Source organism: Triticum aestivum, chromosome 5D, assembly GCF_018294505.1.
Source record: "Triticum aestivum cultivar Chinese Spring chromosome 5D, IWGSC CS RefSeq v2.1, whole genome shotgun sequence".
In the NCBI taxonomy this organism is placed as follows: Eukaryota; Viridiplantae; Streptophyta; class Magnoliopsida; order Poales; family Poaceae; genus Triticum; species Triticum aestivum.
In genome coordinates, this window is record NC_057808.1 from 561,165,180 (window position 1) to 561,184,914 (window position 19,735).

Consider the following 19,735-nt stretch of genomic DNA (forward strand, 5'->3'; position numbering starts at 1 on the left):
TTCTTTCGCCGTAAAATTATACAATGCAGACATCTACACCTATTTCGAATGCAGAAATTGGAGAGCACTATGCAAGGCTTATGCATTTGAGCCTGATATGCTTATTATCACCTTTGATATTCGTCCGAAAGATGAAGTTGAAGGTAATATCGACATCTGGGTCGATGTGCAGACGCCTCCAGTTCTACCATTATGTGAGTTTCTCAATCAAATTTATGTCTTGGATATTTAAAAAAAAATAGTTGACAACTAATTTCTACCGACAGCTTTCCATTCAAGCAAACATGTCCGACGCTTGGTAGACATGACCTAGTACTGTCCCGGGGCTGAACTAAACTGCGAGGAGATAAGTCATTATGTTTCATGGCTTGAGGATCTTGATACTGTTAAGACAAATTATTTTCCTGGACTTTAAAATATTAGTACTCAAAACGTGCGACCACTAGCATGCGTATTGAACTACGGTCACATCTATTTAGGAAGATGGTAAGATTTTTACTATTTGTCCTCGGTGGATCTTTTGCAAACATTATTTTTAGGCTAAACTTCATTGCTAAGTATGTTACTACAATATTCTTCAATAGGGACTCCCGATGATAGTTGTGCCTCAATGGATCGAGCATAAAGGTCGCAAGACAATGGTTAGCTTACGGCCAAGACATCCTACCTTGCACTTTAGTGGAATTAAGATTTCTCGAATCGAGCAAGTCTTAATAGTCAAAGACTGGAGCAAAATTGTGAAGGATCGCAGCAGAGAAGTACTAGGGGGCAGCAATCAGAAGCGCGGCCCCCAATTAGGAGACATGTTCATCTACATGCTCCAGTATGATGAAGCAGAAGTGCTACACATAATCTATGCTATTTTACCTGAGAGATAGCAGCAGGAGTGGTTAGCTAGCTAGAATGAGTTTGAAGATGATGATGTGCTACACTATGACTATGATGATTAAATAGCTAGTGTTGGTGGTAATGACTATGATGATTGTTATTAGCTAGTGTTGGTGGTGATTAGATAGCTACACTATGACTATGATGATTAAATAGTGTTGGTGGTAATGACTATGATGATTATTAGCTAGTGTTGTTGGTGATGATATGATGCAAGAGTTTTTATATTAATGTGATGATGATGATGAGTTATTATATCATTGGGTGAAAGAACCGCGGATTAGTTTCAAGATAATCCATGAATTGGTCACTTAGGATCCATTCACTTGAAACTAATCCGCGGTTCTTTCATCTAGTGATTTAATAACTCATTATAATGTAAAAACAATCTCTAAATTGCTACTGTATGAAAAATTGTATAAAGCTGTATGAATACAACATAAAATAAAAATGAAATAGAATACGGGATAATAGTAGTAGCGCGGGCAGTGAGACGCGCTACTATTAATTACCAGTAGCGCAGTTTGTTGGAAGTGCTGCTACTAAGTTGATATAGCAATAGAGCGGGTGTGCAGACGTTGTAGCGGCGTAGCAGTAGCGCGGCTCCCCGCACTACTGCTAGGCCAAAAACCCGCGCTACTGCTAGGCTTTTCCCTAGTAGTGCTTGTTTGTATTGTCTTCAATTAAACATCATCATTTTTAGTGTTCTTTGTAATACAGTCTTCAATACTAGACACCTAATAGATGAAAAGAACAATAAAATTAACTATACGATTTTAAAAGAACAAAATAGCTGGCGAAAAACAAAAATCGAAGTATAGGGCTCAAAGGATCACTGGTTATTGGCGCGACGACGCTTTAAAACTCGGAGATTGGGAGATTGGCCAGGACTTTCCTCCCTGCCGGCTGCTGTCCGGTCGTTCCTACCTTGTGCCTTCGTGCTCGGCTGCTCGCCTGCTCCTACCCTCATGAATCTTGAGAAGGATCTACATCGTAGGAAGTTGGAACGGAGTTGCTGGATAGGAGATTCTTGAGCAACGAAAGGAAGAAGGATTGGAGGAACCCTATCCTGCCGTGGCGAGGGCCGCCAGTGCCACACGAACAGACGAAGAACGCATCGTCGCTTCGCTCCTTTCGATGAATCGAATAGATTAATCGTTGTTTTCTTTCTGATTTTGATTTTGAGGGAAAGACTGGCACTATCGCTGGACGAGGTAGCTCCAGATCGGGGGGCTGCACCAGGTTGCCAGTTGCCAGTCCGAGCGTCTCACAAGCCCAATAGGTTAGATTTTTTTCAGAGGCCCAAAAGATTAGATGAGTAGTAGATTTGGAGGCCCCGGAAAATGGGGGGCCCTCTGCAGGCGCACAGGTCGCACCACCCGGGCTCGGGCCTGCATACAAGACGTTGGTCTGGTTCAAGTTAAGGCAGTTTCGCTCGTCACTGTTTGCGATAACATGAGTCGTCTTGATCAGGAGAAAATGAAGGTCGAATTGGAATCATAATTTCCTGCTGTGCCAAAATACACAATGCATGCTTGGATAATAGAAAAAGAAGTAAAATAATTCCAACACATACACGTTTGATCAAGGCATGCGTCAACTAGGTTGTTTCTTTTGGTTGCCACGTCCACGTCCACGTCCAAGTCCACGTCCACGTCCTTTTGACTGAGACTAACGGAAGAATCCTAATTGATTACTACTTCTCATGATCAAGGCCATAGGAGATTTATGTGTTCGTGAGCTGGTTTAAATGGTGGGATTTGCTGTCCTTGAGAAACATTGGATGGGGGCTTCCAGGAAATTATGTTTAATTACTTTAAGTATTTAAATTTTAATGATTACTTGCTAACTTAAAGCTTGTGAGCAGATTTACTTCCTTAGGTGTTGGTTGAGAGTTAGAGATAATGAAGTTTCTGTTTGGTCGACTTATTAGGCAAGTTGGAGTCGGCTAGCTGTACTGGTATATATAGTAATGGTACCCTCTTTGTAAAAGCAGGTTATATTTTGGAGTTTAAACAGCGTCGTGTATCGACCATGAATCGGCCGTCTTCGGGTGTCGCTGTTATTTATTTTGTATAAATTTTTGGTGTGGAAGTTACACTTGGCTCGAGGTCTATCGTTTCCGACGGGTTGCGTGCTGGTTACGTCTACTTCGGCAGGAGGTTCTTTGTGTGTCGAGGGATTGTCCGTTGGTTACCGTTACCCCATCTTCCGGTTACATGTACTGCTCGCGTAATTGGGAGATATTTTCAGCTGAATTCAGAGGAGTACATTCTATCGTGAAAGATCGGGCCAAATCAGTAGCATGACGAGGTTGTGCTTTCATCAGTTGGTATTCGGACCAAAGGTTGTTCACGGTAAAATTGTTTTCTTTCAGTTACGATTGATATTTTTATTTATCATGAGAAAAGATTGTAGTTCGCAAATAGTGATGGCGATGGAGAAGGATCCATTGCGTGCCTTGCCTTGGTACCAATGCTTTATGCGTGTGCGTGTCGGACCAGCTAGATGTGCCGTGTTAATTAATTGCTATTCCAGTATGAATTTTGTGAGTAAGACTGTAGTTGATGCTTTGAACTTGCCATTGATTGAACATTCAGAACCATACAAGTTTTGGTTGACGGACAAGTTTGATCAAGATCATGCATCGCGTCGAAGTAGTTTCCCTTTATGCGGATATGGTGATGTAGTCGTGTGTGATGTGCTTCCTATGCATATGCATGTGTATTCTATACTGTTAAGAAAACCCTGGACAGACTTGAGACACTTAAGTTAACATTATGATGGTGAATTTTCTTTTGTATGGAAGGGTCGACTTATACTACTTGACTCATATACCCTGGAGCGATACAAGGCAGATCGCCAAAGGCGTGATCATGCTCAGGAAGCAATTGATGTGAAGGTACTCAATGACCAAGACAAAGCAGGCGTGGACATTCAACATGCTGAATTTTTGGCATCGACAGTTTCTGCGGATGCATATGCTGAGAAGATAGACTTGACGCCGAGGAGGGTTTCGTTTCAAGGGGGATAGGATGATATGGCAAACACTAGATCTATTTGTACTGTCGATCACCATGACATACAAGACGTTGGTCTGGTTTAAGTTAAGGCCGTTTCGCTCGTCACTGTTTGCGATAACATGAGGCGTCTTGATCAGGAGAAAATGAAGGTTGAATTAGAATCACAATTTACTTCTGTGCCAAAATACACAATACATGCTTGGATATTAGAAAAGGAAGAAAATAATTCCAACATCTACCGTTTGATCAAGGCATGTGTCAACTTGGTTGTTTCTTTTGGTTGTCATGTCCACAACAAGACTATACATAGACATGATACATTTTGATTGAGACTAACGAAAGTATCCTAATTGTTTACTACTTCTCACGATCAAGGCCACATGAGATATATGTGTACGTGAGCAGGTCTAAATGGTGGGTTTTGCTGTCCTTGAGAAACGTTGGATGGGGCCTGCCAGGAAATTGTGTTTAATTACTTTAAGTATTGAAATTGTAAGGATTACTTGCTATGTTAAAGCTTGTGATCATATTTACTTCCTTAGGTGTTGGTTAAGAGTTAGAGATAAAGATGTTTTTGTTTGTTCAACTTATTAGGCAAGTTCGAGTAGGCTAGCAGTCTTGGTGTATATAGTCCTGGTACGGTCTTTGTAAAAGCAGGTTATATTTTGGAGTTTAGAAAACGTCATGTTTCGACCATGAAGCGGCCATCTTCGGGTGCCGCTGTTATTTATTTTGTATAAATTTTCTGTGTGAAAGTTACACTTCGCTCGAGGTTTGTCGTTTCCGACGGGTTGCGTGCTGGTAACGTCTACTTCGATTGCAGGTTCTTCGTGTGTCGAGGGATTATTCGTTGGTTGTCGTTACCCCATCTTCCGGTTACGTGTACTGCTCGCGTAATTGAGAGATTTTATCAGCTGAATTCAGAGGAGTTCATTGCATCATGAAAGATCGGGCCAAATTAGTAGAACGACGAGGTTGTGCTTTCATCAGTTGGTATTCAAAGCAATGGTTGTTCACGGTAAAATTGTTTTCTTCCAGTTACGATTGATACTTTTATTTATCATGAGGAAATATTGTAGTTCGCAAATGGTGATGGCGATGGAGAAGGATCCATTGCGCGTCTTGCCTTGGTACCAATGCTTTATGCGTGTGCATGTCGGACCAACTAGTTGTGCCCCGTTGATGAATTGCTATTCCAGTATGAATTTGGTGAGTGAGATAGTAGGTTATGCTTTGAACTTGCCGTTGATTGAACATCCAGAACCATACGAGCTTTGGTGGAAGGACAAGTTTTATCAAGATCATGCATCGCGTCGAAGTAGTTTCACTTTATGCGGATATGGTGATCTAGTCGTGTGTGATGTGCTTCCTATGCATATGCATGTGTGTTCTATATTGTTGGGAAAATCATGGATGGACATGAGACAATTAACTTATCATTATGATGGTGAATTTTCTTTTGTACGAAAGGGTCGACTTCGCCCGAGGTCTGTCGTTTCCGATGGGTTGCGTGCTGGTTACGTCTACTTGGGCGGGAGGTTCTTGTGTGGAGGGATTGTCCATTTGTTGTCGTTACCCCATCTCCAGGTTATGTGTACTACTCGCGTAATTGGGAGATTTTATCAGCTGATTTCGGAGGAGTTCATTGTATCGTGAAAGATCGGGCCAAATCAGTAGCACGATGAGGTTGTGCTTTCATAGGATGGGGACCAGAGGAGACTTTGGTCGGCTGGTACAGCCCAACATCGGCGACGGCTCTCGATGTCATTACCCTCCTTGTAGGCGAAGCCGACGTCCCTCCTATCCAGCCTCGACCACCTCCCGGACGAGAGCCCAAAATCCGTCTTGGATTGGGCATCGACGACCTGCACGTAGTACCCCTTCATTAGGGCGCCATCTTGGGAGGCTTGGGTGTTCGGGGGAGAGTTGCTATGGGTGGTGGAACCGACGTGGCAAGGGCTCCAGCGGCAACAATGGTGTGGAGGTTGGCAGGTGAAGCGGTGTCGCATCTACCGCGTCGACGACAGTTGATCTTGGCAGCATGGTGCAGCCTAGTCTTGGCGACAGATGCGTCTAAATGGACGAGCGCAAGGCGGTAGCGTTGTTCGTCGCCGTGGAGGCATCGACCGATGGCCGGCCTGGTAAGGATGATGCAGATCTCTTTTCTGGAGATGGGTCAGCTGTTCGATGGTGGTGACGGCTTCTAAAACATGTGTGTGTGCGGTGTACGCATTAGATTTGCTGCACCGAGTGTAGGCTCCTCATATGTCATGCGGGCAGATCAGCGGTGACCTCAGTTCTAAATGGTGGGAGAGAGGGCACTCCATATTGTCGAGTTGTTTGGTGTAAGTGGTGGCTTCGGATGGCTTGATGTATGTTATTGTCAGATCTTTGTTGAATAATTAATAAATATGAATGTATGCACTGACTGATGGAGAGGCCGGGGATTTAAATCACATTTTTGTAAAAATGTCACCAACAGAAGGCAATTTCCGGGAACATCCAGATGGTGGCGTGCGCTCCGCGTTCAGCTACCAGTGTTGGCCATCTTGACCTTTTCCGCGGAATATTTTGGACTTAGACTGGCCATAGTGGGAGTAACTTCAAGAGTAACATCGGTTCCAACTCAGAAAATTTGCCTATGTGACAACGAGTTAATAAGGAGATGGGTGAATTGAGTAACTTAGCTCGTTATCGTAACATCACATATCCCAAGACGATACGAGTGTATAACGTAATAAATGAAGCTTTGCACGACACCACACATATGTTACTACCCACTATAGAGGTACTACCTACGTCCTAGTTTATTGATCTCTATTGTATTCTTTGCCATATTTTGATCATAAATTTAACAAACAAAATGTTCATGCATGTCATAAAAAATTATATCATTGAGAACTATGTTTAGATACGAATGGAACAATATAATTTTTGTTTGACATGCACTAACATTTTATCAGTTAAATCTTTGGTCAAAGTTTAGCACAAATTATAAAGGGGGCCAATAATCTAGGACGAAGGTAGTAATAACATAGCCTAGAGTAGCGTGTATGTTATGGCTAGTCTCACTCATATATCAAGGCCTGATTACCCAAATAGAGAGACCAGAGAGACAGAGAGAGAGAGAGAGAGAAACGTGAGAGATTGAGCTAGCACAAAAACAATATGATAGCACAGTAAAAATAAGGTGTTTCTAATAATTAGAAAAATACGTGATAGAGATAGGAGAGAGACGTGAAAAAGAGAGAGATACGTGAAATTAAGCCTTCAACCGTGACCCACTTGATGTAACCTGATGATATTGCCTCCGAGTCCTGATTATGCACAGTTTAATTACATAGATCTTTTTTTAGGTTTTTTTAGGGGCTTAATTTGATAGAGCTAAATTGTAATATATTTCACAAAAAAATTAGGTTCTAATTATTCCTTTTTTGGATTACGATTAAACTAAAGCCTTCGCTGATTAACATTTAAAAAAACCTTATCTAGGTTCTATTTGTTCTTTTTTTGGATTAGGATTAAACTAAAACCTTCACTAATTAAAGTTAAAAAAACTTATCCGAGTAGATCTGAACCATTATAATTCGGACCCACTAAATCAATGGCGTCTATTTTCTAATTTACTCTAATTAACGTGGGAATTTCTTGGAAATGCCTAATTAGTATTAGTAAGTATAAATATAGATACGTGATAGAGATACGAGAGAGACGTGAAAGAGAGAGATATGTGAAATTAAGCCCTCAACCACGACCTACTTGATGTAACCTGAGGATATTGCCTCCGGGTCGTGATTATGCACAGTTTAATTAGATAGATATTTTTAGGGGCTTAATTAGATAGATCTGAATTGTAATATATTTGACAAAAAAATTAGGTTCTATTTATTCTTTTCTCGGATTACGATTAAACTAAAACTTTCGCTGATTAATGTTTAAAGAAAACCCTATCTAGGTTCTATTTGTTCTTTTTTGGATTAAGATTAAACTAAAACCTTCGCTAATTAACGTTTTAAAAAAACCTTATCCGAGTAGATCTGAACAGTTATAATTCGGACCCACTAAATCAACGGCGTCTATTTTCTAATTTTCTCTAATTAACATGGAAATTTCTTGGAAGTGCCTAATTAGTATAAGTATAGATATAGATAGATAGATATAGATGGCGGGCACCAAACACCGTGGCGAGCGGTGGAAAGGGCCCGCCATTGTTGCACAAAATTTCTGTGACGGGCGGTGGTGATAGCGCTCCAGTGTAGATGGGCTACCACTGGCGGGCAGTGGTGATTGCCCACTAGTGAAGATGGGCTACCACTGGCGTGCGACCGCCCGCCACTGTTTTTTTAAAGGAGAATCAATTAATATCTCGAAGATACCAATTACACCCAGTCTCTACACCAACAAGATGTCACAAAGACATCCAGGCTGCACACAGCCAAAGGAGAAAATTAAAAGAAAGGAAAAAAAGAATGATCTTGCCACAATAGTCGGCTCCTCTCCACAGCAGCACACATACCACCACCTAATACAACACCCGAAATACATAAAAGGTCTCCAAAAACAATGCCTCCAAGAAGGAAACAGTGCACAAGTGCCGTCGTTGCCCGATCCAAAATCTTGGGTTTTCATCCCGGAGAAAGGCCGCGCTCTCAAAACAATCCCTCTAGGAAGGCAATCGCCAGACACAACCAATGAAGATCAGACCTTAGGTTTTCACCGGTACTCGAGGAGTACCACCAAAACTGAAATCCGCCAGTGCTGCCACCCCCACTTATCACTGCTACTCCCGAGACTTATCTGACACCTGGCTGACTCCATCGCCACCAAGGCTCCATCCGTCTAGTTGATCCTCCTATCACGACCACCATGACCTTCTCCATCATTTTCTCCACCATGGAAATCAAGAAGCCGACATGTCCCAAGGTATCATCAACCAATAGAGCTTCGCACCATGCCCTCAGAACCTCGTAGGCAGATATGGACGTGCACGACTAGATTCTGTCCGATCCAGATATCCTGGGCAAAATCTCCAGCACCAGTTTCGGAACACGTCGGTGACTAGATTGAGGAGGACCGATCTTGGAGGACGTTTCCATGAAGCAAAAAGAGTACGAGGACCACCACCATAAGCATCATGGTAGTAGGCCACCATGGTGTCCAGCAGCATGCAGCACACATGTCCGCAGACTTGTACGGGCGAAGATCCAAACTAGCACGGCTTGAGGACGTGCGCCGACCGCGCCGCAACACCATGCGGTCACGAGCGACCAACTTGCTGCCGACCAAGAGCAGCCCCACCGATGGACGAGGAAGATGCCGTCGGGATCTCGCGGAGCTGCCCAGATCTCAGCAGCTGCCGCGAGATGAAATGCCCGGCCGCCGCCATCATAGGATCCCCTACGAGCTTTGCGGATGGTCCCCTCAGGCAGCGGGAAGATGAGGGGAAGGAGAGGCGGGCTCAGGAGTCATCGACGGTGGCGTTTCCCCCATGTAGCCAGATCGGGGCGACGCGGGGTGTGCCGCCAGATAGGGGCCGCCCGCCACTGTTGGCATATTAGCAATGGCAGAGAGTCTGTTGCGGGCGCCCCTGAGTGCCTTGCTCGCCGCTACTAGGCTTTTTGAACTAAAGATGAGGACAACACCATGACCTAAAGACGAGGACAACACCAACTGAAACTGCATATCCAAACTTCATTGAAACCTGGCAGGGGTTACATTCCCTTCTTCTGATCCTGCTTACTACTTATTGTCAAATGCATGGTAATTATATAAAAGGCAAACAACAAAGATGCCACATCTAATAGTTGCCAAGGCCTAAATGACTTAGTAAACGAGTAATGTTGAATAAAGCTGATAAAGGAATCCTAGTCTTTTCTTTTCTTTGCTTGGATAATGAAGACCGACGGGGTTATATAATTGCAATTTACGAACTAGGTCATACATTATTGATTCTTTTTATAAAAGGAGTAATATTTAAAAAAAAATCTTTAGGTCATGGGACGTGAGGAATGGGTAGAAGATTTTCCCCAGCTGGTTATTTTTCCCTGCAGCGGTGTAGAGAGAGTTTTGGATCTGTCTCCTTAGATGTGTGATTGTTTATTTGCCGTGTGATTGTTTATTTGCTGGATTTTCCCAGCAATTTCTTCTCCACGGAAATTGGTAAAGCTATCCTCATAATTCAGTCACTGTATTTCTTGATTATTCTGTTATTCATTTTATTTTTACTGTTGCATATGGACTGTATGCTTGTGAATTGTTGCAATTAGCTATGATGGGAACACACCATTTGCGCATACATATGCTCATGTTTGCTCTCTTGATCCTGATTGTTTTTTGCTTACTGACCGACTGCTTGGTAAATTGTTGGATAGAGTTTGTTATCGTCACAATGCCAATACAGAGAGACTAGAGTGCGCCAAGTAGGCTAGCAGTTACTTTTTTTAATGCAATTGTCAGTGGTTGTTGCCCGTGTGTTGTATCAAATCTCGTAGCTAGTGTCCACTACCGGAAAAGGGCTTATAGGTGAACTCAAATTAGTGGCGGGCACCCGCCACAGCTAATTTTGAAAACCAGCAGCGGCGGGTGACAGGGCGCACCGCCAGTGCTGGTGGTGTAGCAGTGGCGGGTGCGCCCGAATGACCGCCACAGCTGGACTAGCAAAATTTGCTAGCGTGTTGAAACCTGCCACTAGCGGGCGTTGCTACCCACCCGCCACTGCTACTTCGTCTTAGAGTGGCGGTCATGGAATACGCCCAGTACAAACATAGTGGGATGACCCTCTCAATTTTTTTATTTTCCATAGCAAGATGTTTGCAATGCGGGCAACAAAGGTACTCGTCACTTCCACATTGCAGTCACCCGCGCAAATAAAAAATAATCAAGAAGTCTGGAGTGGCGGGCATCCTGTATAGCCCGCCACAGAACTTTACCGCCTTTTTTGCTTGCCCGAAATTCAGTTAATGCCACGAAAATAACAAACCAACTCTAAAAGTTGTCAAATTATAGAGCGGGGCTTCTGGTGACGTATATTACAGATGGAAAAAAAATTCAAGTCCAAAATATGTTATAAAATTGAGTTATGTGTGTGAGGTGGCCATTTTGAAAGTCTATACACTTGGTGGGAGAGTGTCCTGTTTGCACACGTTATGCATCCGGTTATGAATTGAGTCATCAGCCATGGAGGAATCACGAACAATCTAATATCAATGAAAAATACATATGCAGGAAGCAAAATTAACAGCCTGGACCCTGGAGAGGTAAATAGAGAAGTAACCGGGGATTAATATAAGAGATGCAGGCTCATGTCCGAGGTCATTAACGCCATCGAAGGGAAGGTGCTCCTGGATGGCACAGTGCGCTGGCTGGATCGTGACGCACATGTGTCCTACTCCAAGGGGCGGGTGGAGTAAAGCCGGGGCACCAGCGCCGTTACCTTCTGGAGTTTTCTTACTTGGTCTTGTTCTGTTACAGCACTTCTCAAATGCTGGGTTTTCATGTCCAATCATGCAAAGTCCATCTGACCACACTTCGTGAGAGCAATCAATACAGACTTCGACAGAATCATAGCCATGTGCAAAAATCTGCAGGTGTCTTTTGATTTTTTTGTGAGAGTTAAAAAGCTTTGTAGTTATTAACAGGATGATCAAGGGGATTTCTCTTCAGTGAGCATGGACACTGCTGTGGCGATCCGGACACTAGAAGCAACATACAAATCATCGGCTGAAGCTGCTGCTGTTGAATCCATGATTGCAAAATTGATTGACAAGGTACTACTGCTCTACACCCTAGGGTAATGAAAATCCCATCTATGTCACCCATTCCACAAACACACAACTGATACTTTAGATTGAGAAATTGGACACTGCAATATCCATGATAGTGAATAAACTATTATCTACATGGTGTGATGCACGAAGGCCCTTACTTGAAAAGTAAAGGCAAAGCAGTGATGCAGCGAGAATTGGGATTCTCACTTGGAGATCATTGCGAGTTATGTCAAGAGAATGGAAGTACTTCTGGAGCAGGCTTGCCTTGTATATGCTGCTTGCCCTGTATTTATCGATATTGGTCATTCATTGTCATCTGTAGTGGTCAGTGTCACTGCAGTATTACATTTCAATTTACTAGATATTTTTATTCTCAAGTAATTAACTGCATTTATGATTTGATGATGCTCAAAGGTCACATTGTTTTGACAGGTTAGGATTTCTGCGATATTTGTGTTTGTTTCGTTTCTTGTCCTTCTGAGTGTTTGCGAAGTGCCTGCTCATATTGATGAGATCAAGGTCGGGTTTTTCTTCTTTAAAATGGAATTGCAACATTATGGCCACTTCCTTCCTAATAGTTTTAATTGTAGAATAATTTCAACGCGGATTCTGTTGGTGAAAACAATAAGCACCAAAATCATATGAACATCAGGTATGTTCGTAACATAATGCTCCCTCCTATGCAGATATATTCCCATGAGGATTCAAACCGGCATTATGGGACATTGGTTTTCCTACTAGGCCACTTCCTATCCAGCGTCTCCTTCCTATTTCTGGTGTCCATTTCGTCGTCGTTGGTTTTCTACTCCCTGATTGGCCTCAGGAATGAGTTCAGCTTCCTTATGTACTTTATAATCACCATCTTTATGTGCCTATTGGCGAACGAAGCGCTCATGATGATTGTTGCGTACATCTGGCTTGAGACTTACAAGTGCATCTTAACCTTGATTTGCTTATATGTGAGCTTCCATCTTGGTCTTCTTTCAAGTGGGCACACATATTGAATGAACCAACATTATTAAATAACCGTGGCTACTTCAAGTTATCATGATGCTGGTGGCAGGGTATTTTCGGATCCAAGACGCAATACCAGCGCCCGTGTGGAACTATCCGATGTCCTACATTTCATTCCAGACATATGCTGTCCAGGTAAGTTATATATGGCCATCTTATGTAACCTACATAAACCCTATGCTCATCTTGATTTTACCGGATCAGGCGTGCTAACAAGCAATGCTGCTGCAGGGCTTGGTCCAGAACGAGTATGTCAGTACATCATTTGCAGTCGGGGCCACGAGGACGATACCCGGCGTGCAGGCTGTCCAAGGCTTGTATGGCATATCATCGTCGACGGGTGCCAAGTGGATGAATCTCCTTGTTTTGTTCCTGATGGCGATCGGCTACTGGGTCGTCTTGTATGTTTTGCTTCGTCTAGATGTGAGGAGACATGTGAGGCTTGGCAGGTGCTCCTGCTGGCCCAGCATCCACACCATTGCAGCTCCAAAGTGAGTTAGCCCTGAGCCACCGAGTGTGCTGATGTTGTAAGAAGGCTTTGTGCGTGTGTGTGTGTGTGTGTGTGTGTGTGTGTGTGTGTGTGTGTGTGTGTTTGGGTGTGTGACTGTTCATATGCATGTATACATGTGTGATAGCTTCCTAGGTAGGCATATCTGACGCATCCAAAGTAGAAGAGAAACATGAGGAGAATTGGGGTAACATATATACTGTATTTATCATGGTTAATTTGAGAATTGAAGAAATGAACCATGATTTGGTGATTTACTCTCTTGTCCATTCCTTTTTGGTACTCAGCATTGCTTCCTTTGTTGTCTTGTTGTCTCTCACACGTTTGATCTTCCTGGTTGGATCTGACTACATTGAAGGTCGAGTAGCGATCCTCTCTCGAAGGTGTTTTCTTCAAGTGTTGTAGATGATAGGGCTCGGCGCGTGCTGGGTTGTGCCAACATGCATTTCCATGTCAGTAGATTTGTGACATTGTAGACGATGTTGAATGTAGTTATTCATGCCTGAGATGAAGCTTGGCATAGTAGTCATTGAGCAATAACAGATTGTCTCTTCTCCTTAAATTTGTTCGTGCTTATAAATGTTGTTGGAGACGGTGGATAACTGATTCAAGATATGAAGTGCATAAAAAAGTCAAGATATGAAAGGTTCTAACTGTGTAGGTGGAGAACAATCTCACCGGAGGATGATCTCAGAGGTGTCGGTGACATACACGATCAATAAAAGATGAGAAAATGCCATCCCAAATGAAAAATAAATCCATATATATAGACGAGGGGATCGTGACACTTCCACTTCAACCAAGAACCTAGTCTACACTAGTATAAAAGTTACGAGTTGCTGAAATCCAAACGATCTCAACCATCCGACACAATTAAAGCCAAGGACTCATGATGAATTTATTAAAAAGGTAAAAATGATGACACATGTGCAACCTAGTTTCCTGAAATCAGCAAATGATAGGAAACCTAGTGTATTGCCATACGCTTCCGCTAATCGACTATAGCGAGTTCAGTCTTTTATTTCTTCTTCTTGAGCGGAATGAGTTTGATCTTGTTGTTTGGCAGATTCCTCCGCACGCCCCTGAAAAACTTGACAAACGGATCGACAGAAGCATCACCATCTCGGTGTATGGTTTCAGTAAGCCTAAGGTTGTTGCACTTGAAACGCGCCATGCCCTTGGAATATGATTGGCGGCATTTCATCACCTCCTTTGTAGATTGGAAATCCGAGACCTGTTGAGCAGTGCAATGTTACGAGTATATTTTGGAATGGAATGCCAATATATTACGGAATGTTTCAAGTTATGGTAATTAGTTGTTGATGGAAGAAGTAGCAGCAGCACCTTGCAATGTCGCAAAGTGAGCTTCTGCAGGTTAGGCGAGTTGTACAGGTATTTGCGCAGCCCGAGGAAGTCGTCGTTGATACGGCACCCATCCAGAGAAAAGCTTGTCAGGTTCTCAAACTTGAATATAGGAAGATCCTCATGACTCCCAAAGAACAGCAACTGAAAACAAAAAACCCTACATGCACTCGTCTTATACTACTTTAAAAGAACGAAATAGCTGGCGGAAATCAAAATTCGAAGTAAAGGGCTCACAAGATCACTAGTTATTGACGAGACGACGCTTAAAAACTCGGAGATCGGGAGATTGGCCAGGACTTTCCTCCCTGCCGGCTGTTGTTCGGTCGTTCCTGCCGTATGCCTTCGTGCTCGGCTGCTCGCCTGCTCCTACCCTCCTGAATCTTGAAAAGGATCTACAACGTAGGAAGTTGGAACGGAGTTGCTGGATAGGAGATTCTTGAGCAAGGAAAGGTAGGAGGATTGGAGGAAGCCTAACCTGCCGTGGCGAGGGCCACCAGTGCCACACAGGAACAGACGAAGAGACGCCTCGTCGCTTCGCTCCTCTCCGTGAATCGAATAGATCAATCGTTGTTTTGTTTTTCTTTTTGATTTTGAGGGAAAGATTGCCACAATCGCTGGACGAGGCAGTTCCAGATCGGGGGGCTGCTCCAGGTTGCCAGTTGCCAGGCCGCCAGTTGCCAGGCCGAGCGTCTCACAAGCCCAATAGGTTAGATATTTTTCCAGAGGCCCAAAAGATTAGATGAGAAGTAGATTTGGAGGCCCCAGAAACGGGGGGTCTGTGCGGGTGCACAGGTCACACCCCACCGGGGTCGGGCCTGAATACAAGACGTTGGTCTGGTTCAAGTTAAGGCAATTTCGCTCGTCACTGTTTGCGATAACGTGAGGCGTCTTGATCAGGGGAAAATAAAGGTTGAATTAGAATTCTAATTTTCTGCTGTGCCAAAATACACAGTGCATGCTTGGATGTTGGAGAAAGAAAGAAAATAATTCCTACGCATACACGTTTGATCAAGGCATGTGTCAACTAGGTTGTTTCTTTTGGTTGCCACGTCCACAACAAGAGTATACAAGTACATGATACCTTTTGATTGAGACTAACGGAAGAATCCTAATTGGTTACTACTTCTCATGATCAAGGCCATAGGAGATTTATGTGTTCGTGAGCTGGTTTAAATGGTGAGATTTGCTGTCCTTGAGAAACATTGGATGGGGGCTTCCAGGAAATTATGTTTAATTACTTTAAGTATTTAAATTTCAATGATTACTTGCTAATTTAAAGGTTGTGAGCAGATTTACTTCCTTTGGTGTTGGTCGAGAGTGAGAGATAACGAAGTTTTTGTTTGGTCAACTTATTAGGCAAGTTTGAGTCGGCTAGCTGTACTGGTATATATAGTCATGGTACCCTCTTTGTAAAAGCAGGTTATATTTAGGATTTTAGACAACATCGTGTATCGTCAATGGAGCGGCCGTCTTCGGGTGTCGCTGTTATTTATTTTGTATAAATTTTCGGTGTGGAAGTTACACGTGGCTCGAGGTCTATCGTTTCCGACGGGTTGCGTGCTGGTTACGTCTACTTTGGCGGGAGGTTCTTCATGTGGCGAGGGATTGTCCGTTGGTTGTCCTTACCCCATCTTCCGGTTACATGTACTGCTCGCGTAATTGGGAGATTTTATCAGCCGAATTCAGAGGAATACATTGTATCGTGAAAGATCGGGCCAAATCAGTAGCACGACGAGGTTGTGCTTTCCTGAGTTGGTATTCAGACCAAAGGTTGTTCACGGTAAAATTGTTTTCTTTCAGTTACGATCGATATTTTTATTTATCATGAGAAAATATTGTAGTTTGCAAATGGTGATAGCGATGGAGAAGGATCTATTGCGTGCCTTGCCTTGGTACCAATGCTTTATGCGTGTGCGTGTCGGACCAGCTAGTTGTGCCATGTTAATTAATTGCTATTCCAGTATGAATTTTGTGAGTAAGACTGTAGTTGATGCCTTGAACTTGCCGTTGATTGAACATTCAAAACCATATGAGTTTTGGTTGATGGACAAGTTTGATCAAGATCATGCATCCCGTCGAAGTAGTTTCCCTTTATGCGGATATGGTGATCTAGTCGTGTGTGATGTGCTTCCTATGCATATTCATGTGAGTTCTATACTGTTGGGAAAACCCTGGACAGACTTGAGACAATTAAGTTATCATTATGATGGTGAATTTTCTTTGGTATGGAAGGGTCGACTTATACTACTTGACTCATATACCCTGGAGCGATACAAGGCAGATCGCCAAAGACGTGATCATGCTCTGGAAGCAATTGATGTGAAGGTACTCAATGACCAAGAGAAAGCAGACGTGGACATTCAACATGCAGAATTTTTGGCATCGACAGTTTCTGCGGATGCATATGCTGAGACGATATACTTGACACCGAGGAGGGTTTCGTTTCAGGGAGGAGAGGATGATATGGCAAACACTAGATCTATTTGTACCGTCGACCACCATTACATACAAGAAGTTGGTCTGGTTTAAGTTAAGGCCGTTTCGCTCGTCACTGTTTGCGATAACATGAGGCATATTGATCAGGAGAAAATGAAGGTTGAATTAGAATCACAATTTACTTCTTTGCCAAAATACACAATGCATGCTTGGATATTAGGAAAGGAAGAAAATAATTCCAACATATACCGTTTGATCAAAGCATGTGTCAACTTGGTTGTTTCTTTTGGTTGCCATGTCCACAACAAGACTATACTACATGGACATGATACCTTTTGATTGAGACTACCGAAAGTATCCTAATTGTTTACTCCTTCTCAGGATCAAGGCCACAGGAGATATATGTGTAGGTGAGCAGGTCTAAATGGTGGGTTTTGCTGTCCTTGAGAAACGTTGGATGGGGGCTGCCAGGAAATTGTGTTTAATTACTTTAAGTATTGAAATTGTAAGGATTACTTGCTAAGGTAAAGCTTGTGATCATATTTACTTCCTTAGGTATTTTGCCGGAGTGTTGATTCATTTCCATTCCGACAAATTTGGGGCGCTCGATATGTCCTATTTTTAGCAAAGGTCATACCGGATTTTTCTGTGAATTTAAGCATGACTTGTTCTAGAATATGTAGGAAATATCGAGTCCCCCAGATTTGCTAGAAAGAGAATTAAACGACATTTTGAGTTGACTTTATGTCTATCGGGGCTCCATACATGACAGTCAAAAAATCGGTGAGGGAGAGTCTCCACCATATATGAGAGAAGAAGAATGCCAACTGCTGTGGTCGGGGTAGCTTCTCCTTCTTCTCTTTGTGCTATACCTTTTTTATGCACTAGGGGAAGGAGGAGTAGCAACCATCACCGACTGTCGCAATATCAGAGAGGGAGTGCCCACCATATATGTGAGATGAGAGTTTAGGAAGGAAGACTCGACAGACCTAAAGTTAACCCGTTGTATATTGATTAATAGCGATGTGTGTGTTGAGTTTCCTGGTAGTTGCCTTCGATCGATTTTCAATTAATTAATGTTTCAACTATGAACATAGGAAATGTCTGACGAAGAAAAGGATTTCGGTAAGTGCGAATACTGCGAAGACCAGCGCGGCCCGTGCGACAGGCCTCACCTAGTTGGTGGTAGGCACTTCAGCATCAAGATGGATGAGACCTTCGAAGTGGATACAGTAAGTCACAACGAGAAGTATTTTTTCGTAATTAAGCATGACTTCTGCTTCTTTTGCTTCAACTTATAATTTTATTTTTTTTTTTACTATTTTTACTAGCGTATCCCCTGCCATGCAAGAATGTATGTCTTGGATAAGGTTGGTTTCAGTAAAATGGAAACTATGAAGGTAAAGAGAGTTCAATTAAGGACCGGGCATGGTTATTCTTTCGCCGTAAAATTATACAATGCAGATATCTACACCTATTTTGAATGCAAAAATTGGAGAGCACTATGCAAGGCTTATGCATTTAAGCCTGATATGCTTATTATCACCTTTGATATTAGTCCAGAAGATGAAGTTGAAGGTAATATCGACATCTTGGTCGATGTGCAGACGCCTCCAGTTCTACCATTATTGGAGTTTCTCAATCATATTTATGTCTTGGATATTGTTTAAAAAAATTAGTTGACAACTAATTTCTACTGGCAGCTTTCCATTCAAGCAAACATGTCCCGCGCTTAGTAGACATGACCTAGTACTGTGCCGGGGCTGAACTAAACTACGAGGAGATAAGTCATTATGTTTCATGGCTTGAGGATCTTGATACTGTCAAGAAAAAAAAAATCCTGGACATTAAAATATTACTACTCAAAACGTGCGGCCACTAGCGTGCGTATTGAACTACGGTCACATCTATTTAGGAAAGATGGTAAGATTTTTACTATTTGTCCTCAGTGCATCTTTTGCAAACATTATTTTTCAGGCTAAATTTCATTTCTAAGTATGTTATTATGATATTCTTCAATAGGGACTCCTGATGATAGTTGTGCCTCAATGGATCGAGCATAAAGTTCGCATGACAATGGTTAGCTTACGGCCAAGACATCATACATTGCACTTTAGTGCATTTAAGATTTCTCGAAGCGAGCAAGTCTTAATAGTCAAAGACTGGAGCAAAATTGTGAAGGATTGCAGCAGAGAAGTACTAGGGGCAGCAATCAGTAGCACGGCCCACAATTAGGAGACATGTTCATCTGCATGCTCCAGTATGATGAAGCAGGAGTGCTACACATGTTCTATGCTATTTTACCTGAGAGAGAGCAGTAGGAGTGATTAGCTAGCTAGAATGAGTTTGAAGATGATGATGTGCTACACTATGACTATGATGATTAAATAGCTAGTGTTGGTGGTAATCACTATGATGATTGTTATTAGCTAGTGTTGGTGGTGATTAGATAGCTACACTATGACTATGATGATTAAATAGTGTTGGTGGTAATGACTATGATGATTATTAGCTAGTGTTGTTGGTGATGATATGATGCAAGAGTTTTTATATTAATATGATGATGATGATGATGAGTTATTATAACATTGGGTGAAAGAACCGCAGATTAGTTTCAAGTTAATCCATGAATTGGTCACTTAGGATCCATTCACTTGAAACTAATCCGCAGATCTTTCATCTAGTGATTTAATAACTCATTATAATGTAAAAAAAATCTCTAAATTGCTACTGTC

General features: G+C 42.5%; 1 protein-coding gene and 1 long non-coding RNA gene across 2 annotated transcripts; one reads left to right on the forward strand and one right to left on the reverse strand.

Moving 5' to 3' along the window:
* Positions 1 to 9,211: 9,211 nt before the first annotated feature.
* On the forward strand, positions 9,212 to 13,186 carry LOC123126233 (ABC transporter G family member 3-like). The gene is made up of 6 exons (XM_044546611.1): positions 9,212 to 9,425; positions 11,136 to 11,167; positions 11,549 to 11,677; positions 12,110 to 12,196; positions 12,364 to 12,636; positions 12,923 to 13,186. Exons 1-6 carry the CDS (start codon positions 9,212 to 9,214, stop codon positions 13,184 to 13,186), a joined length of 999 nt encoding a protein of 332 aa, XP_044402546.1.
* Positions 13,187 to 13,933: 747 nt separating this feature from the next.
* Positions 13,934 to 15,352, reverse strand: LOC123126235 (uncharacterized). Its single transcript, XR_006461610.1, has 4 exons — positions 15,040 to 15,352; positions 14,799 to 14,956; positions 14,544 to 14,721; positions 13,934 to 14,433 (listed from the first exon to the last, which is right to left on the reverse strand). It is a non-coding gene; the product is annotated as an uncharacterized lncRNA (long non-coding RNA).
* Positions 15,353 to 19,735: the final 4,383 nt, after the last annotated feature.